Raw genomic sequence first — 21108 nt, 5'->3', positions numbered from 1 at the left:
CCGTGCTCGATCGGCGGCGGCACCAGCAGGGGAGTCACGAACCACCCAGAATCGCGGTGCACTGGCGCGTTACGGGGGGCATATCCTTCCCCTTGAGCGCAGGAGCAGGAGCGACAGAGTCACCCGTGGCTGGACGGCAGGGGCTGGCCGCGGCCATGCGATGGAGGGGTAACGGGGAGGAGCTGTCTGCGTCGCGGCTTCCTCGGCAGCCAGCACCTGTCTGGTCACGAAGGGCTGGACGAAGGGACCTCCCTGAACCTCAGCGCACACAGTCCAGAGCGAGCCGCAGAGCGCAAGGGAGGAGAGGTCAAGTGCAGCTTAACCACTAACTTCCTGCAGGACCTACTCACCGAGCGTCTGCAATACACAAAGCATCGCGACAGGCCAAGTGTTTAAACCAACGGCACCTTTTCAAAATACGGAAGGCTGCTCTGCTGTCCAGAGCCCAGGGGAATGCTGGGTAGGAGAGTCCACGCCCACGCACAGCCAGACGCACGCGCTCCGCAGAGGCTACTGTGAGGGACCTGGGAGAAGAAGCCGCGGTGTGGGCTGCGCCTGGACATCCAGGCGGGAACCTGAGATTGTATGTTGGTCTCCTCCAGGGCAAACCTCAAAGACAGGTTTCCCGGCTGTGATTACACATAATGCGGCCTGTGGACGACAGAGAATGCCTCCCACCGAGTGACTTCCGACGCAGAGGACGAAAATTACACCCCGACGCGTCTGGCAGAAAGTCACACGGCAGAGCAGAGGCCAAGCCTCCGACGGACCCCGGTCATATCACCACAGCCCAGAAGACGGGGTTCCGAGACCCAGCGGCCGGCTTGCTGTCTGGCTGCAGGTGACGGCATCTGCCTCTTGCGGCAGGTGCAGGGGGCAGTGGGCAGAGGCTCACCTGGGAGCCAGGTCCCGGGGCAGGCAGAGGCTGCAGGCTTCCACGGGGAAGACTCCCTGCCCCACAGACCCCTCCTCTCAGCCCAGCCCCCACGCTGGGGAGGACATCACGTAGCGGAAAGGGCTTGTCTTCGGAAGCTCTAAGGAGCTCTCAGACGTCAGTCACAAGAACAAACAACTCAATGAAAATACGGGCAGAGGATGTGAACAGACTTTTCACCAAAGAGGACGCCTGGATGGCAAACAAGCTCGTTAGACTTGGTCAGCGTTGTTGGTTATGGGCAGAGGCACGGTAAGGCCGGCTGCACAGCACTGCACGGCTGTTCAAATGGCCAACGCAGAGACCAGCACGACAGAGCGCCACCAAGGCTGGTGAGCGGCACGTGGCCAAGCACCCTGCTCCCAGGCATTAACCGGGAGAAAGGAAAACGTGTCCACAGCAGCTCTGCTCCCATGGCGCCAGCTGCCAGCACCAGCCCTCTCCCGTGGGTGCGGTGAGCCGGCCGCGCCGCGTCTGTGCTGACCTCCTGCTCGGACCCTGAGCACCTGCACGCGGGGCTCCCCAATGCCTGAGGCTGAGTCAGAGACGCCAGACCGAAAGGCTCAGCTGTGGACTCCACGCACAGGACGTGCTGGGGAAGGACAGAACACAGACCTGCAGCTGCCAGGAGCGGGGGGCGGGGGGGGCGGGGGGGACAGAGGAGCACAGGAGCCCCTGGGGTCAAAACTGCTCCATGTCTCGACGGTGCGGATGGCGACCCACCAGTATGTGTTTGTCAAAACGCAAGGAGCTGTATGCCAACAAGGTGCCGTCAACGCGTGTGACGCACACGCCACAGGGCCGGGAAGCACCCCGCTCACACAGCGTCATCCGCAGCAGCCAAGGGGGGAACAGAGACGCCCCTCCACAGATGAATGGCGGCAGAATGTGGTCCGTAGCACAACGGACTATTGCTCAGCCTCAGAGAGGAAGGGGATCCTGACACCGGCTCCCTGGGCGGACCTGAGGGCATCGCGCTGAGCGAGGTGAGCCAGCCACAGGGCAAGCTCTGTGGTTCCATGAGTCGAGGTCCCTAAGGAGTCAGACCCACAGGGACAGCAGGCGCCCCAGGCACCGTGGGAGTGGCTGCAGGCCTGGAGAACGGGGAGGGCGGGAGTGTTTAATGGGGACAGTTGCAGTTTGGGAAGATGGAAGGTTCTGGAGAGGATGGTGAGCCAGTGGCACGGCAATGCGAATGTGCCTAAGGCCACTGGACTGGACACTTAACAATGGTGAGGGGGTAAATTTTTGTTATGTGTATTTTTCCACAATTTAAAATCATTTCTTTAAATGCAAGTAAAATACATCTGCAGAAATTTTTTTTAAAAGGGACTTCAGAAACCTGCACGTCAGGCCTCCTCATTTGAAAGATGGGGAGCGGAACTCATCAGGGAAACAGTCCCGATGGGGCCGAGGCCGCCACGGGGTGGGCACGTGGCTCCGCTCACCACCCAAAGCCCTTCCCAGAGGATCGCTTCCCGGGACAAACCACGTGAGGAAATGCCTGCTGAGCCACTGATTTAAACTCCCGCAGGGCGCCGTCGGGCCACAGGAACCCTGGCCCGGCCGCAGGCACCGGAGCCTCAGAGGGCTCCTGCTCCCCAGAGGGCCTTCTCGGATCGGTCAGTGCGACCAGGATGGTGACAGGCGCGTGACCGAACCTCCAAGGAGACGTGCCCGCAGCCAGAGTTTGCAGAACGGGCCGCAGTGTTTCGGATTCTGGTTTCTGTTTCAGGCAGAACTCACCTTGTTCTTTCCCGTTACACACGGCGACTCCATTCTCCATGACACCCTCCCCGTCCGAGCTTGGTCTCTCCGAGGACAGTTTCTGCAAGGAAGAGGAGAACGGGGTTATTCTCACAAGGTCGCATTGGCCAAGTGGCGTCATGGATCGCTCCAAAGTGATCTCAGAGCCGAAAGAACGCGGGCTGAATTCCCAGCGATCCAGGACAGCTAGGGCTCCAAGGCCGCACGGACAGGCTGGGTGCCTGTTACCAAAAGCTTGAAAGACACCAAAAGAGCAAAGAAAAAAGCCACCAAGGTAACCAGCGCGTGCTACAGTGCCTGACATTCATTCACCTCCCTCTCCCTCAGTAATTAAAAAAACATTAGGGCTACAGAAAACTCCCCTCACCAAACCAATTACGCTTCCAGAAATGAACACTGCGTCGCCCACTTAATTTCCTCCCGTGAATAATGGGCAAGCGTCAAGTGTCTGTTTGTGACAAATATGCTCCGAGGATGCGCAGTCGGGCGGCTGTCAAACCCTCAAGGGCACCGGAGGCCTTGCCCGGTTGGCCCAGCACCTGACCAGGGCACAGTGGGGACTGTCGCTTGGCATCTGAAGCAGAGGCACGTGGGCGGCAGGAGAGGGTCACGGGGACGTGGTGACGGGGGGAGACTGGGCTCCGGGTGGTGAGCACACAATACAGCATGCAGATGATGCACATGGAGCTGCACGCCTGGAACCTATATGATTGTATTAACCAATGTCACCCCAATAAATTCAATAGAAATTTAAAAACCTGCAGCACTGTTGAGAGCTGGAACCCCTGCATTCCAACCGGAGGAGCTGTGGAGTCACAGCGGGGGGCACAGCTTCAGCCCTCCCCGATCCCCCGCACTGTCCCCCATGCCACAGAGACTGCCAGCCACAGGCGGATGCTGGGGCACGGGCACGCGCACGCCACCTCAGGAGAGGGCTGGGCTGCGCTGGCCCAGGACGGCGGACGGTGTCTGCGTCGCGCCGAGGTGCTGCGACAGCCACGGGAAGGAGCCAGTGGCATCCCGTGGGAACCTGGTATGTGCCCACCCACCGCCAGTGACAGGGCGGATGAGAGCTGGCGCTGCCCAGCTCCCAGGCCGGGAAGTGCTCCTGGGAACCAGGTCAGCAGGTCTGGGCGGGCACGGCACAGCCTCAGAAACCACGCTAAGTGAAGGGTGCCACCGGTCCCGTGGGAGCGGGTGAGAGAGAAACCCTGATGCACGCTGATGGGAAGTGAAACCGGACCAGCCTTTCTGGATGGCTATTTGCTTAGCAACACAAGTCAAATCTTAAAATCAATCCTCCCCTTTGGTCTGGTAACCTAGCTTCTAGGGGTCTATTTTCAGGTAACAGAGCAGCAGCAAAGACTTACAAAACGATGCCAGTTATTTTAAATGGCCAACAATAAGGAGTTAAATTTGGAGGGGGTCGGGAATATGATAGTAGAGTCATATGATTTCATATTATTCAGCTGCTAAAAGTGCAAAAGCGGTTGTTGCTTGTTATTAGTTTTCAAAAGCCTGGAAAGTTGGTAATAATGTAAAGGTAAGAACAAAAGGGCAGCATAACATGTTTATGCATCAGAATATCTAAACTATGAAAGAAACACGTGAGCTGGTGAAAAAAATGCCATGTTGGGAGGAGCTGCATCCCGTGTGGTGGGTTCGTGGGTGGCCGTATTGCTGCCATTTGTGTTTCTCTGAGCCGCCTGAGTTTTCCACAGCAAGCAGGTATTCGTTCGTAATAAGAAAAAGAAAAGAGAGAGAGAGACAGGCCTGCAATATCAGGATGAGGGCTGTGATAGGGTTAATTTTGTGCGTCAACTTGGAGGTTGTTTTTGGATGAGACTAATTTGTTGTTGTTGTTAATCCTCACCCCAGAATATTTTTTTCCATTGATTTTGAAGCGAGTGGAAGGGAGGGAGGGAGAGGGAGAGCAATAGAGAAACATCGATATGAGAGAGACACATCCATCGGTTGCCCTCTGGATGCACCCCAATAGGGCCAGGGACAAAATCTGCAACCCAGGTATGTGCCCTTGACTGGGACTCAAATCCATGACCCGTCAGTGTGCAGGCCAACACTAACCACTGAGATTACCAGCCAGGGCTAACATTTAAATCCGTGAACGCTGAGTAACGCAGATGGTGCTCCCTACTGTGGGGGCCTCACCTCGTTGGCTGAAGGCCTGCATACCACTAAAGCCCAGTCTCCTGAGCAAGGGAGAATTCTGCCAATGGCCTTCAGACTTCACCTGCTGGCCTACGCTGCAGACTTTGAACTTGCCATCCTCCATAATCACATGAGCCAATTCCTTACGATAAATCTTACACATAAAAAATTCCGTATGTAAATCACATATAAATACACACACATGCGCACATACATAAGTACATACATGTACATGCACACACACCACTAGTTGTTTCTCTGGAGAACCCTGACTAAATAAGAAGGGACACGAAGGCTCTGTCCACTGGCAGGGGCTACACGGGGAGGCCTCGGAGAGTCCCTGGGCCACAGCCACCGACAGGAGCTGCGTGCAGGAAGCCCGGGGTCTCCATGGAGAGGAGCCCTGTGTAGGGACCATCAGAGCGAGCTGGGTGTGTGGCATGACAGTGACAGGTTCACACGTTCCTGACAAGAAGGGCTGGCCCTGCCCCCCTGCGGGGCCGTCACTGTGCCCTTCTACAAGGAACATGGGCACAGAGCGGAGGGCACAGGGAACACAGCCTGGCTACTGGGATACAGCTTGGGGAGGGACACTCAGGCAGTGCCTGCTGTATTCCGGGATACAGACCTGAGTTCAGATTCCACGCTGCCACGTGACAGCGGGTGACCTTGAACAGGGCCCTAACAGCTTCCACCCACTTCTTCACCTGCAGCTGGGAAGAAGACGGCCAACCGCAGCCCGTGAACGGCCAGCCCCAGCCTCGCGTGTGGGCACGGGGAACGCACAGGAAGCAGGACTGCAGTCTCTCCCGTCACTTCCAGCTGGAGTGCGGAGACGCTCAGGGTGCACTGGGCCTGCGAGGAGGCCCACCCTCCGAAGCAGCACACGCCCTTACCTTCTCCAGCTCTGCCTTGTGCACCGGGGAGCCTGGCGGTGGCGGACACTCGGCGTCCACGGGCCCGCTGCAGCCGCTGTAGACCTCTCGGATCACCTGCAATGAGCGCGGACATGTTGAGTGCATCCAAGCACAGAGACACTCCCACGAGGGGAGGAAGCCTGAGAGGAACAGGGGCACGTGGTGTGGCCGGAAACCCGCAGGTCACAGCACCTGGGTTTCAGCTCCAGGCCGCCAGGCCGCCCTCTGTTCATTGAGTCGCCCATTCACTGACGGTCTACCCACTCCCGGTGCTGACCTAGGTCCTGGTCACAAAAGAACACGTATGTGAGGGTTCCGCTCCAGGAAGAGTGAGGTGCCATCGTGAACAATGAGCGTCACCAGAAAACGCAGGCGCTGTGAGGCAGCGGTAGGGGCGGCGAAGAGCAGGGTGGCCTTTAGCCGCAGGCACAGCTGACTCAGAGCAAGAGGCCAAGAGAGGCCTTGCTGGGAGGACACTAAGCTGCGCCCCCAGCCCCCTTGCAGTCGCAGGGTCCCCTCCATCGGGCCTGAGCAGCCCGGGGCGGGGCGCTGACGGCTGGGGGGGGGGGGGGGGGGGCGGTAAGCAGTAAATGAGATCAGCGGGGGGAGACAGAGCGCACATTCTTCCCATAGAAAAGTGAGCAGGTGAGTCTTTCAAAATGTCCCCGTTCCTTTTGGAACTAAGCTGCAACTTGAGTTCAACCCAAGTGCCTCTGGACGGAAAAGCACCGCCCACGTCCGGAGAGCCTGCAGCCCTCGGGGCGTCTCCGCGCCACTGGCTGCGCTGCTGGGACCGCGGCCAGGGACGCACAGGCCTGGACCGTTTCCAGCCATTTGGCTGCTCAGCTGTTCTATGAAAAAAAGAGAAGAAAAAACACTACAAAAAAAGGAGCAATGTCCATATTTGAGACCAAACCAGGAAAAAGAGAAAGCAAAGACCCCGAGAGCGTGCGTGGGGTTCTGTCCTGTGGAAGCTGCGAGTGACATACGTCACCCAGCGCGGCGCCTGCCACGCGTCTCGAAGGGGAAACGGGCGGCTCCCTTTCTTTCTCTTTCTCGCTGATTTCACTACTTTTCCTAGGTCTTGGTTTCCTCACCTCCCCACTGCGCTCACCAAACCTTTAGCTCAGAGGCAAAGCTTCATGTGATCTAAAAACAAGATGTCTTTTCTCCAGGGCAGCGATTGTCAACCTTTTTCGTCTCGTGGCGCACACAGACGAATTACTAAAATTCTGCAGACCCCGAACAGTAGACTATATTTTTTGTCCATCTGACAAAAAAATAGGTATAATTCTGATTCATTCACCCTGGGCGGCTATTGCCGTGTTGGCTGCTGTTGTGTTTTTATGACGATGGACGGGAAAGGCGGGGCCTGAGTGGTCCGCATGGCCCCGGAGTAACGGCTGCTCTGGGAAAGAGTAGAATACAATAGGGACTCCTGGGCGCTTGTCACAGACACGGGGGTTAAGTCCCAAATCTGCCGCTTCCTCCATACGTGGGGCTGAGCAAGCTGGACTTTGGGCCTAACCTCCTCCCTCCCGGAGGCACACAGACCCCTGGGGCTCTGTGACAAGATAAAGCGCCGCAGGGCTGGGCGCCCTGGATCCTGAGCTCTCCCCGTCACAGCGTTAGTGACCGTGTGCAGTTAGACAAGCCAGCGGGAAGGGCACCAGGTGTTCTGCAGGAGAAGGCTGACCCAGAGCCTGCCGCAGAGGCCGGTGTGGCAGAGCCACCACGCATGCGGCAAGCAGCTGCCTCTCTCTGCCTGTGTCAGTGAGGGCCCACGCAGCTCCTGCCCGCCTCCTGGTGTGGGCCTGTGGGCGTGACCACGGAGGACAGTGCCCTTGCTCTCAGCGAAGCAGGACCCATCCTTCCACACTCGGCTCAGGTCTCACATGACCAGGAAGCCCGCTCTGCCCGCCCAGGGGGAGTAGGGTCTGGCTGCTTCTCCACGCGCCACACCAGCCACGCGTCCTCCGCCAGACGCGGGCCCCGTGGGCGGCCTGTGTAGTCTGTCCTGCGGTAAGCTGTGCTTATTCCCCTGCGCGGGCTGCTCCTCCTTGGTCAGCTTCCCACGCCCAGCTCTAACGGCAACTAAAGAAAGTGATTAAAGAGACAAGGAGGGGACGGAGAGGCAACTGGACTTGGAATTCCCGATGGGAAGCGAAGGAATGAGTGGAAAGCAGAAGCAGAGACCTGCCGTCGCCCGGTCGCTAAGTCCGCGTGGCCAACCTCCCAGTCCTCTGCTTGGGTTTTGGAAATCCTCAGGGAAAAGACTTTTTCAAAAGGGGGAGGGGCCGCAGCACCAATACAGTCCCCCCCCCGCCCCCCGCTGTGCTGTCACTACACAGTGTCACACTCGCTCCAGGTCACGTTCTGTCCCCGGCTCTGCCTGCTTCCCGACAGGTCCCATTGGCCGGCAGAGGCTCGGGGAACCGAGGGGTCCCTGAGGTCACCAGATGAGGACACTCAGCCACCGAGCTCACTGACGCAGTCACCGTTCCTGGCTCACCCGCACGTCTGTAAACGCCACACTCGATCTCCCTCCCTTCCCTGCTGCAGCTTACCTCCTGCGCAGCACATGCGCAGTGCCGGCATTCCGTGCACCAGAGACCCAGACAACCTGGGCCACACGGGGGTTATTCGAGGCATCCGGCATCATGAATGATGAACCTTTCCCCAGACTAACCCACGGTTATACCCCAGGCACAGAGAAAAGGCCTCCCCCCTGTTCTATGGGCCAGGGTTCTCCCCTCTGTTCTATGGGCCAGCGCTCTCCCCACTGTTCTATGGGCCAGGGTTCCCCGCCCTGTTCTATGGGCCAGTGCTCTCCCCCTGTTCTATGGGCCAGCGCTCCCCCTGTTCTATGGGCCAGCGCTCCCCCTGTTCTATGCGCCAGCATTCCCCTCCCTGTCCTATGGGCCTGCCGGTGGGAGTACTGCAGGTATTTCATGAAACTGTCTCTCTACTCTGAACTCCACTTACAGCCACACCGCCTGCAGAGCTCATGAAGTACTAAAGGGTTAGCACCCTACGCTGTGAACAGCTACAAATGAGGTTTTGGTACTGCTGACTTCATTTTACAGAGCCATGTCCTGTGAGAAGTTCAATGTGTATTTAAAAGAATTGAATCCAAATTCAGAATCACAAATCCTTCACAAACCAAACTGTTTTATGTTCTGTGGTATTTCTGTTTGCTTTCAACTTGAGCCCTCATCTCCAGAAACACAGCCTCTGCACATTTTTAAGGAAACCTGACCACTCGGCTTCTGGGAATGCTGCTCTGTCTTCTGACTGACCCTACGAAATGGCTCATGTTTTTGGCATCTGTACACACACACACACACACACACACACACACACACAGTCAGTGAGTCCTGGCAAGAGCTGCTGTCGTGGAAGTTGCAGACCAAACGGAGAGAAAGCAACCTGGCCCGACTCCGGAAGTGTGTGTCGAGTCACTAAACAGTCCTCACGCTCTCGCCCTGACAGAGGGGGTGCGCCTCACTCAGAAGATACCGAATGGTTACGTTAAAGCCACATTTCAAAATCTGGAAAGCCTAGAGAGTAAGCTGATGACAACAGGGAGTAACTCAGCTTGTACGGATACGAAAGGGTCACAGCCTACACTTGAGTTAACACGACATAAAGCTATTAGAAGGAAACGTGGGCAGAAATCGTCAGGGCCTTGGATTAAACAACAGTTTCTTAGCTCTGACATAAAAGCACTACAAAGGAATGAAATGCTGACACACATGACAACATGGATGACGCCTGAAAACACACTGCTAAGTGAACAAAGCCCGCCAGGAGGGAAAGGAGTGCGTGCACACGGACGGGAGCTTGAGACAGGCAAGTGGGTGAGGGCAGAGGAGTGGTGGCCTGGGGCCGGGGCGGGCAGCGGCTGCTCTGTGGTGAGTACGGATTTTCTCCTTGGGGTGATGAAATGTTCTGAAACTAGATTAATGGTGACGGTTGCACAACTGAGAATATACTAAAAACAGTGAGTCATACTTTAACAGGGCAAACTGTGGCGTACCTCAATAAAGCTGATATAAAAAATTATTGAAATAATGTATTTCTCCAAATACAATGAGCGGCATGGTCACCAGGGAACCTGGCACAGCAGACAGGCTGACATAAACAAGGACACGCGCAGCGCAGAGGGGCGCAGGCCCACCGCCCTCCACCGAACCCAGTCGGAACGCCAGGCCCGCTCCGTGCTGGCTGTGCAGGTAAAGGGCCAAGCAAACATTCCTGAAAGAAGCAGCTGGAAATTCTAAAACTAAAAGCTACCATAAGGACACACTGAATAGGGACAAGTTTAATAGAAGATTAGACACAGCTAAAAAGAGAAACAGTGAGCTGGAAGGTAACAAGAAGAAGTTGACCAGACTAAACATTTTTTAGGAGGAGGATAGTAAACACAGGAGAAGAGAAGATGTAGGATGCAGTGAAAAGGCCTCACAGGTATTTAAGTGCCGTCAGGAGGCGGGGAGGAAATGGGGCCAAGTTCTATTTAAAGAGAAATGGCTGAAATTTTTCCTGAAACTTAGAACGATGACAACCCACAGATTTCAGGAGCCTAAGGAATCCCAAGCAGAATAAATAGAAAAGAATCTGCACCCGGACCAATAAAGTGAAGCTAGAACATCCAAGGAAGACGTGCTAGAAGCAGCCTGCAGATGGGCCAGAATGTCCTGAGGAGAAGCGCCACAGTGATCGCCCTGAAGTCACAGGACATCCCCCGACCAAGGACCAAACTGTTCAGGTTGAGCCGTTTGCACCTGCCTGAAAAAATACAAATTAAAAGAGCCAGTGAGCAGCTGGCGATGCAGTGGCTCAGCAGCCACGCGGACAACTTGCCTTCAGCCACTGCTCGGCCTGCTCCCGGCTCTGCACCGCGAGCACCAGCGGGTCCGTGCCCTGCGGCGTGATCTTCAGCTCGTGCTGCTTCTTCTTGCCATCCTTCGGGACGTAGGCGATGCTGCAGCCCGGGAGGGGCAGCTCCATCTGCGGCTGCTGGTCCTTGGAGCTCTTGTAGCACTGCACCGACAGAGACACCACGTCAGGGGGTGGGCGCGGGCGGGAACCCATAAAACGTGGCAGAATGAACACAGGAGCGTGGGCGCGGCACCCGGAGATCGGACCACCAGGAGCGAGGGGCTGCTCGGCGATTGGAAAAGGGACCTGCAGGATCCCGCCGCCACCTGCTCCACACCCACGCTCACCTCCATGCATGCGAAAATGCATCTACCCAGGACCTCAGCAAAGTCTACCGACCGTCACTGGCACGGCCAGCGGGAACCCGGGAGGCCCTGCGCGGAGGCTGGCGGTCTAACCGCGCTTCCTCAGTAGGTCCCCTGACTACGATTTAGGAGGTTTGCGGGCATGCACGGCCCTGCACACTTGGTGTCCCTGCCTCGTCCCCACCCTCTCTCTGAAAGACAGGCGAACGGCTTCAGTAAGAGCACAGATATCAACGCATGGCGTACAACGGCGTCTGCACAGGTTGGCCTCCTAGTCGAGTGGAGGACCCGGCATCTGGGCCCAGCTCTGCCGCTACGGGAGCTGGGCTCTGGGCGTCTGCTGTTTCCTGAGCCTGCTTCCTCGCTGTAAAAGGAGTGACTGGTACTTACTGGAGTTACATGAAATGATTAGTAACGACAACATCTACTCCCAAGTAGCGAGTGTCATCATCACAGGAGGCAGCTCCTGCACCTCACCCTCACAGACGCCTGTTTGGCAGACTAAGTTAACCTGGTTTAGGACCTTTGTTAAGTAACCTGTAACTTTGGTTACGTAACTTGCCAATGCCAGGTGACCGAACAAGTGGCCAACTCAGGACTCTAGCCGCAACCCAGGCAAGTCCTACACTTGCCTCTAAGCCATCCTCCGAGGAATGGGTACATGAATGCCTATTTTCAGAAGTAATTATCTACAGTTCCAAAACCATGCCTCTTGAATGACACGTGGATGAAATATATCCACTTTTTAAAATATTTCAAATGATGGCTGCCCTGTCTAAAAAGGAAGAACCGTCCTAGCTGGCTTGGCTCAGTGGCTAGAGCGTCGGCCTGTGGACTAAAGGGTCCCAGGTTCAATTCCAGTCAAGGGCACATGCCCAGATTGTGGGCTCGATGCCCAGTAGGGGGTGTGCAGGAGGCAGCCAGTCAATGGTCCTCTCCCATCATTGATGTTTCTCTCTCTCCCTCTCCCTTTCTCTCTGAAATCAATAAAAATATATTTGTTTAAAAAGCTTAAAAAATAAATAAAAAGAACAAAAAATACACCCAAGCCAATAGAACTTGGATTGCTGTGAAGGTTACATGTCCGGACTTTTCACCGTCTGCGTACGTGGGAGGGAAACTGAGTACAGAAAGGAACCGTCACAGCTCATGACCCGGCCACGTCCCCAGGGAGCTGATGAGCCGCCTCGGGAGGTCGCTGCGGGGACCGGGAAGCTGCTGAGGCAGAGAGCAGCAGGGCATCTACTCGGGTGCCCTAAGAGCAAGGCCGTGGGAAGAAGCCGCCATGCAGCACACTGCAAGGCGGCGGTGGGCCAGGGGCTCGGAGCTGGAAGTGCCATCGGACCCCCGAGGCCGGGCCTTCGCAGCGCCCGCCCCTCGCAGTGGATGCAAAGCCGCTGGGAAGGGAGCGTAAAGGGGGACAGGCTGTCTGCTGGGCCCCTGCAGTGAGGGGGCAGGTCCTTGCGGCCTGCGGGGCTCTGGGCAGAGGGGAGCAGGCTCCGTCCGGAAGGGCAGAAAGACACTGGCAGAGGCGTGCCTCCCAGGAACACTCAAGGCAGCTTGAGACCAGCTTCCTGTTTCCGCCTCTAGTTGCTGTGCTGCTCGGGCTTGGGAAGCATTGGCCTTGTTGTCCTGCTAATCTTTTCTTCAGTGTCAACAGGGGTCATCTGGGCAGTTGGCTCACAGGCCATTTTTGAACCAAAACAAAGTCCCTTTATAATAAAAATCGCTAACTTTGTCTCCACACGTGAGTGAGGACAGGCTTCCACGTGGTTTCCCGTTCATTTCTTCTGAGACACTTGCAGCTGCTCTAAGTGGTGGGTGCTATCCCGCCGGCTGTGAGGATGGGACTTAGGGCAGGAGATGGAGAGTGAAGGAAAAGGAGGGAGGCGTGCGGGCAGCCTGCAGCAGGGGTGCGGCGAGGGTGGCACTCGGACGGGGGACCCCGCGGCAGCAGGCTCCTGCGTGGGTTTCAGAACTGCTTTCACCAGTCGCCTGTGTACTCCGCACCGCCCCCCCCACCCCCCGCCCCGTGTATTTTTAAAGCATTGATGTAATATACCCACATCTTGCACCATCATGTCAGATTGTTAATAAGTTCCATATTAATCTCCCTCATCTTTTTTTCATTCTTTACTTTAAAATCCCCCCGCGTCATTTTTGGCATGTTCTAAATTTGGGAACGTTTAGGCCACACACGTGGAAAAAACATGTGCTCTCTCTGTTTTTTAAAAATAATTGAACAAAACCACTAATTAAAAAATATTCAATGTCCTAAGAATCTAGTGAAATAAGATCCCCATAATTCACGGGTGAATCGATAGAGTTAGCGGGCCCACTGAAGGGTGACATACAGAAACATAATTTCTCATGTTCTCTTTTAATGACAGAGTTTGAGTGATTTTTTCTCTCAAGGTTCATTTGAAGGAAAAACAAAAAGCAAAAACACACTCTAAAAATCATAATTCTGTAACACCAAGGTTCCTGAAGCTGGAAGGAGGTGGGAAGTGCGGCAGGAAGGGCGAGGGGCTGCCATGAGCCGTGCTTGCCTCCCGAGCAGGTCCTGCCGGAGCCTCACCCAGCAGAGGGTCTGTGTCCAGCCCCTGCCTCTCCGTCACTTACCCTCGCTTCCTCCTCAGCCTCTCACAGAAAGGATGGGGGGGAGGGAAGAAAGGAAGAAAGGAAGAAAGGAAGAAAGGAAAGAAAGGAAAGAAAGAAAAGGAAGGAAGGAAGGAAGGAAGGAAGGAAGGAAGGAAGGAAGGAAGGAAGGAAGGAAGGAAGGAAGGAAGAAAGGAAGGAAGAAAGGAAGGAAGAAAGAAAGGAAGAAAGAAAGGAAGAAAGAAAGAAAGAAAGGAAGAAAGAAAGAAAGGAAGGAAGGAAGAAAGAAAGAAGCTGGCCTTTAGTTTTCCAAAAGAAGGAAGGAAGAAAGAAAGAAGCTGGCCTTTAGTTTTCCAAAAGAATTTCCTGTGCTGGCCACGCTCCCTGGACGGCGCAGGCCGCCCGCCCCCTCTGACCTGGCTGTGAGGAATCCACTGACTCATGCGAATGGGAAGCCCCATCCTGCAGCCTCTGGCCAGTGCAGCTCTGTGCCTTCCCCTCACACAAACCGCAGACAGTGCGGAGGGGGCGTGCCCTCTGCCTGCTTTAGGGCGCGGGCGAACCTCCACACTGAAGACACGGCCTGTCAGCCTGTCGGGGCCAGGGCAGTGCCAGCATGGGGCGCTGCGAGCTCTCCACCAGCCCGAGGCCTGTGGTCCCTCTCCCCTGGGCTGAGGCTAGCGCTGCTGGCATCTGTGCCACCACGGGGGGCGCCGAGGAGCCCTCAGCGCCTGCACACAGGGCCGCCGGGAGGCTTTACCAGTAGTTTGGTGTCTTTGATGACGCAGAGCAACTTGGTCCACTGTCCGAAGCGCTTCTTGCGCAGCAGGAAGGCACAGATCTTGGCGTCCTTCACCAGGTCCATGGAGGCCTCCTCCGAGGGCCACTGGTGGCGCGTCTTCTTCCCCTTGCCATCCTCCTCCTCCTCGTCATACGATTCGTAAGAGCTACTCATCGCATCCGAGTCATAATCTGTTGACAATAAGAAAGTGAAGACCTCGTCACAGAAACCCTCCCTGGGCTCAGGGGTGCACCCTTCTACCCGCCCGTGAGGACGGGCGTCGGCATCGTGTGCTGGGACATGTTAATGACCATGAGGACACACAGCTCCTCGACCTGGGCAGGGGGGCCCCAAGGAGAGCTTTAAGGGCTGGGCAGTGTGCAAGGCTGTCAGGGTCCCACGCCGTCCTGTGTCTGTGGGAGCTGGGGGTAACGAAGGGGGGCGCCTCTGAGGGTCCCCACGCCGTCCTGTGTCTGTGGGAACTGGGGGTAACGAAGGGGGGGCACCTCTGAGGGTCCCCATGCCGTCCTGTGTCTGTGGGAGCTGGGGGTAATGAAAGGGGGGCCTCTGAGGGTCCCCATGCCGTCCTGTGTCTGTGGGAGCTGGGGGTAATGAAAGGGGGGCCTCTGAGGGTCCCCATGCCGTCCTGTGTCTGTGGGAGCTGGGGGTAACGAAGGGGGGGCACCTCTGAGGGTCCCCATGCCGTTCTGTGTCTGTGGGAGCTGGGGGTAACGAAGGGGGGGCCACTGAGGGTCCCCATGCCGTCCTGTGTCTGTGGGAGCTGGGGGTAATGAAAGGGGGCCTCTGAGGGTCCCCAGGCAGCAGCTGAGGAGAGTCTCGCCAAGACAGCTACTCAGCAGAAATGGCCCAGGAAACCTGCCTGCCCAGCAGGAGCCTCGGGGGAGATGCCTGTACCCGGCGCCCCTCGCCCTGCAGACCCCCACCAGCACAGTGAGCGCAATCTCGTGCAGGTGAGGGGGGGGCGCCCACAAGGACAGGCCCCCAAAAGCCCTTCCCTCTGCTCACAGGGAGCGTGTCTCCTCGGACACCTGTTCCACAGCACTGAGCTCTCACTCCACAGACTCACAACCCGAGTTCCCGGAGGGGTCGGAGGACACCTGCCCTTCCCCGCCCTCTCTGACCACCCCCCCGCCACGCCCACAGGCCTGGGCCCTGCCTCCTGCCCACAAAGGCCTGGCTCCCCCCCCACCGTCCGCGGCCCGCACACTCACTTGACGTGATGTATTCCGGAGCTTTCCCAGGACTCAGCGGCACGGCCTCCTCATAATAACCCTCTGGGAGCGAGGACGTGGGCAGGGGGGGCGGCCCGCTGTCGGGGGGCTGCAAGCAGAAGGGACAGGAGCGTCGCTGGGAGAGCGCCCGGGCCCCGAGGGCACTGAGGGCACTTCCCTTTCCCCTGGGAAGCCTCTGGGCACATTCCAGTGCTGCTAACCCAGAGAGCGTCGCCCTATGAAGACGGGTCTCCATGACGTTCCTGCTCACTGTCCCCAGCTGGCCTGGCCACACGCCCCTCACCCGGCACAGCCGCCGGCAGGGACCAGGGGTGTAGCCCGTGTCCCGGGAGCGCCTTGCAAACCCAGCTCCGACACCGGGGGCGCGCCCCCCAGCACTGGCTCAGGTGCCTCTCCTCTTTGTCCCCACAGCTGCCCCCACACCCCTGCCCCGCCGAGTCTGCAGAGCTGGCTTCTCCGAGGCCCAGCCTGAGCTGGGAGCCCTGGGACGATTCGGGTCTGCCTGGTGCTCATCACAGTCAGCGCCAGGGAAGCAGGGACTGAAGGCGTGAGGAGGTGTGCCCGGCATCGTGCCAGGCCCCCAACACTGCCGGGACCCTGTTAAAAAGAAAAGGGGGGCCCGGCCGGTGTGGCTCAGTGGTTGGGTATCGATCTGTGAACCAGGAGGTCACGATTCGATTCCAGGTTAAGGACACATGCCCAGGCTGAAGGCTCGATCCCCAGTGGGGGGCATACAGGAGGCAGTCGATCAATGATTCTACCTCATCGATGCTTCTATTTCTCTCTCAATTAAAAACAATAACAACAACAAATAGTGAAGAAATAAATAAATAACTAGGTCATCACTGCGTACCACTTGGCCTCAGCCACCTGCAGCCCAGGAGGGGCAGTGGCCCTGCTTCCGGCAGCTCTCCTCCCGGCGGAGTGACTGTGCGGACGTGAGAGAGAACTGCCCTGTGGCCGACTGCGCTCAGACTTTGAGTGAACGTCCAATTTCCCTGGTAAGCACGCGAGAAAGCAGCCAAGGGCAGAAAAGGGGGATCCACGTGAAAACCCTGTGAGTGGGCCCAGACCGCAAAGGTGGCAAAGAATTCCAGAGCAAGTTCTGAATGCGTACGGTCAGATAAAATACACATTCCAGGAATATGTACGTATTTTTCTTTTAAAGAACTTTTTATCCCAGAAGAAGCATTTCAATGTTTCAGAAAAGGCATTCCAGTGCTGCTAACCGGAGAGCGAGTCAAGTCCCAGCTCCACTGTCCGTATTTTGCCGCTGAGTCCTCTGATTCCATAGCCATGTAGCCGCATTGTCAAAGAAACACCAGCTCCGGGAAGGCTCCCTGCCGCCTCCCTGCCGCTCCCAGCGGCTCCCACACACTCAGGGGCGGCCTCCCCCGGAACTGGCAGGTGGCCTCCTCTTCCCCAGAACCGGGCGGCCTCCCCCCGAACCGGCAGGGGGCCTCCTCTCCCCCAGAACCGGGCGGCCTCCCCCCGAACCGGCAGGGGGCCTCCTCTCCCCCAGAACCGGGCGGCCTCCCCCCGAACCGGCAGGGGGCTGGCCGACTCACCAGCCAGGGCTGCGGGATCTCCGGCAGAGGCATCTGGGGAGGGGCCGGCAGGCTGCTGGGGGTCTCCTGCTTCGGAGCCTGGTCTCTCACTTCAGAACCTGCAGGTGTCAGCCAAACACAGGCCCGGGTGAGGAGGACAGCTCTCACCTCCTCAGCCCCAGAGGACTCCTCACAGACACCGCCCTGCAGGGCAGGCGGATTCTTCTCCATCTTACAGACAGAGAACCTCTGGCTGGAAAAGGTTAAAGACCCCGCTGCAGCCCGAACAGGAGGAAGTGGTGGGGCCGCAGCAACACCTGTGCTTTCCCTCGGGGCCACGGCCTCTCAGGGACCTGCTCCCTGAGCTCCCCCTCGGCAGCGGCAGCGGCTGCCGGTGCGTGTCTGTGCCCTAAGGGCAGAGGCTCTGGGAACAGCAAGTCTGTATGAGTCCCTCCTGGACTCAGAGGCTGTAACGGACGCACTTATTGCTGACATGAGGGCACAGTGCGTCCTCCCAGGTCCGAGCTGGGAAGGAAGATACAGGCGGCTGACTTAGAACACACGTGAGCACGAGGCAGGGCGGCCAGAGGGAGGAAGAAGGAGTTTCCATTGGGCGCAGCCTTCTTTCTAGTCAAGAGCTCGCCTGGGAAGACCGAGGACGCCGTCACTTCCCAGCGATCACCTGAGCGGCCAGCACGGAGCTACCGGCGGGGAAATACGGAGTGAGTCCCTGCCCTCCAACGCCGCAGCACAGGCAGATGCTGGCGGAGAACTGGCACAGTTAGAGGAAAAGAAAGGAAGAGGACAAACGTAAACCGCCAGTGGGCGAGTCTTAAGCAGATTAAAGAGCCAAGGAGAGAATCAGTGAAGTGGAAATACCAGAAGACACGTCAGAACGAAGCGTGAACAGACAAAGGCCTGGGACTCAGTGGGCGGAGGGAGGAGGGGGTGGCTGTGGGCAGAGGCCCTGAGGGCGGAGACAAGGGCTGGCCGAGGAGGCGAGCTGGGGAGAAATGCTCTGAACGTCTCTGTGCAGGCCGTTTGGAAATGCGCTATATGATCTCCTTCCGGCCCGACAACCCTCTAGGGGTTCGCAGATGAGGAAACCGAAGCAGAAAGAGTGACTGCGAGGTCACATATTGGCGACCGGCCAGTCAGGGAGCCAAACCCGTCCGTCTGCACTGCCTCCGACCCTGAAGAAATGACCCCTGCTGAGTCCGGGTGCAGGACCAGAGGAGACATTCACCCTTATCCGAAAAGGCACGGCAGACTCGCTCTTCCAACCACACACTGTGTGGGACCAGCGGAGACACGCATGGAGGAGGCGGGCAGGGAGGCAGCGAGACCCTTTCCACAGTGAGCACTGCCCATGTGCCCCAGGTCCTCTGAGCTCCCTCTCGGGGGCAGGTCCCCACCCACAGGCCTCCCGTGGCCCCCTTCAATCTGCTACAATTCCCCCGAGGTCCAGAATGCAACCTAGCTGTGTCCTACATGGCTTCATGGCCTAAAAGCCAACGAGCTGTGCCCTCAAAACGGGCAGCGTGTGAGCGACAGACCTCAGCAAGCCATGGAGAAGGACCCCTCAGTCTCCTCCAGCTTCCTCCCCGGTCTCCCAGAACCCCCCGGGCCCCCCGCACGGCCCGCCCCCCCACCACGCTCTCACTGAACGGACCGATTCCCTCCGAGGGTTCTCCTACTCCCTGGTGTACCGCATGCTGGCCAGGCTGCCCCCACCTTCCCCGTCCTACCCTCTGGCACAAGCTGGCCCGAGGCTGCTCTCTCTGAAGGGCCTGCTGGCAGCGATGGCCATGGCTGGTACCTGGGAGCATGGATCTCAGAGCTGCCATTGTCCTAATGGCTGGGGTTGGTTCGCTGTGCCTAGACTATGTGTGCAAACACGTGGTTTACACCAAACACCGGCTGTGGTGTGCATTTGACTGGGCAGAGGGATGCAGGGAGCTGGGGGAGCCCTGTTTCTGGGTGTGTCTGGGAGGGGCTTCTGGAAGAGACTGGCACTGGAATTGGTGAGCTGAGTGGGCGGGCAGCACCCATCCGGGAGGGCCCAGATAGCACCAAAGCTGGAGGAGGCTCTTGGCTGGACTGGGACATCCCTCTCCTCCTGCTGGGTCTGGCGCTTTGGACTCAGATCAGGACTCACCCTACCAGCCCGATTCCAGGCCTCCCGACCGAGCTAACCCCCCGCCGCTGTCCTGGTCTCTCCCTGCAGCGAGATCGAGGGCCTTCTCAGCCTCCATAGCCACAAAAGCCAGCCCCTAAGTTAATCTCCTCTCTCCTCTCTCTCTCTCTCCCGCCTCCCTCTCTCTCTCCCTCTCTCCCATTGGCTCCGTTTCTCTGTCACCCTGACACACCCTTTTCTGGGATTCTGGGATTCGGGGGCTCACAGGTGGCTGTGCTTGTTCTGCTGAGGGAAGGCCAAGCTCCGTGCGACACCAGGGAGGGACCGGCATAGGGAAGGCTGCACTCGGCTCCTCCAGTCCACGCCGCCTTTCCCCTCCACCTGCCTGTGCACCCTCCCTGCCCCTGTAACAAACAAATCCTGGGCATGAGAAGGTACCATTATATGCTGAGTCCTCCCAGTGAATCTCCAAAGGATGGGGTGCTCTGGGGGCCCCCAACACACCCACTGTTCCTTTATCTCCTTAAAGGCTAGCACCTGGCAAACACTAAGACCTTCAGTGACAACTTCCTGATTGAACAAACTCCTACGCTACTAAACCAAGGACTATGTTCTAGGAAAGGGTGGGGCTAGAGATGTGCGAGGCCAAGGGGATGGGGAGGGTGGGGGGGGCACGAACCTCTGGAGGCCTGTATCCTGAGCAGGATGTCCGCGATCACGGCCTTCTTCTCCCTGACCGTGGACGTTAGGTATTCGTGGTCCAGGAGTTCAAGAAAGAGACGAAGTTCCACTATTAACTCCTCCATTGCTGAAACAAGGGAGGAAGGTGTTATTAGACGCGCTGATTTGCAAAAGTCAAAATACAAATGCCAATCTGACTCAAAGCCTTTCGCTTCCTTGCTGGTTGAATACGGCGTTCCCACGTGAACAGGCCTGCTGGAACCAGGCCCCCCAACAGCGTCACGCACCCTCTTCCGGACACGCGTGCTACCCCTGCACTTGCTCCCAGGCAGCATGCTCGGCTGGGAGGCGCCCAAGCCACGTCGCCGGCAGATGGAGTCAAGCCTGACATCACCCCTGGTGTCATTTGCACCATATTAAATTCCAATGTCAAGGAGGAGACTGAGTTTCAAATGCCAAGCAGTTTTCCAAGAACCACTAGGACCTGGTTTCGGAAACTCAGACCCGACTCTGCTTTTGTCGGGCTGGCTCCCCGCACAAAGGCTGTGCACGTGGTTACACGGTTGCCACAGGGATGCGGGAGGCCAGGAGGGCTTCCAGGGCACGGTCAGGCCTGCTTCCCACCGCGTCTTCCTTCTAGGGCTGGGCAGCCCTTCCCTTGATGTCCACAGACAGGCTGCGTGGCGATGTCAGCACGTTTTAAATCATGAGCAAGTTTTAAATCATTAGAAAGATTTAAATCATCAGCAAGTCTTCTGTTTGTTTGTTTTTGTTAATCCTCACCCGAGGATACTTTTCCATTGATTTTTTAAGAGAGTGGAAGGGAGAGGGAGAGACAAAGAGAGAAACCCTGATGGGAGAGAGACACATGGATTGGTTGCCTCCCACTCGTGCCCTAGCCAGGCCCGGGAATCAAGCCTGAAACTGAGGTACGTGCCCTTGACCAGAATCGAACCCGGGACCCTTTAGTCCTCGGGCTGACGCTCTAGTCACTGCGCCACACTGGCTAGGGTATCAGCAAGTTTCAAATCATGCCTCTAACCCAGGGGTGGGCAAACTTTTTGACTCGCGGGCC

At 57.5% G+C, this 21108-nt stretch overlaps 1 protein-coding gene across 4 annotated transcripts in view; it reads right to left on the bottom strand.

Moving 5' to 3' along the window:
- AFAP1 (actin filament associated protein 1) overlaps positions 1-21108 on the bottom strand; it is an 85859-nt gene that overhangs the window by 28221 nt on the left and 36530 nt on the right. For 3 of the 4 annotated variants that reach the window (XM_036328193.1, XM_036328170.1, XM_036328177.1), the window contains 7 exons: positions 20032-20160; positions 17237-17334; positions 15648-15756; positions 14395-14606; positions 10654-10833; positions 5767-5862; positions 2681-2762 (listed from right to left, as the gene is read on the bottom strand). In XM_036328193.1, coding sequence (XP_036184086.1) covers positions 2681-2762; positions 5767-5862; positions 10654-10833; positions 14395-14606; positions 15648-15756; positions 17237-17334; positions 20032-20158 — 904 coding nt within the window. In that variant the 5' untranslated portion in view covers positions 20159-20160. Of the gene's footprint in view, positions 1-2680; positions 2763-5766; positions 5863-10653; positions 10834-14394; positions 14607-15647; positions 15757-16897; positions 17212-17236; positions 17335-20031; positions 20161-21108 lie in introns of those variants that run through there. The other variant, XM_036328187.1, reaches the window with a different exon arrangement.

This window comes from Myotis myotis, unplaced genomic scaffold (genome assembly GCF_014108235.1).
Source record: "Myotis myotis isolate mMyoMyo1 unplaced genomic scaffold, mMyoMyo1.p scaffold_m19_p_1, whole genome shotgun sequence".
NCBI classification, from domain to species: domain Eukaryota; kingdom Metazoa; phylum Chordata; class Mammalia; order Chiroptera; family Vespertilionidae; genus Myotis; species Myotis myotis.
This window is presented reverse-complemented; position numbering and strand designations above follow the sequence as displayed.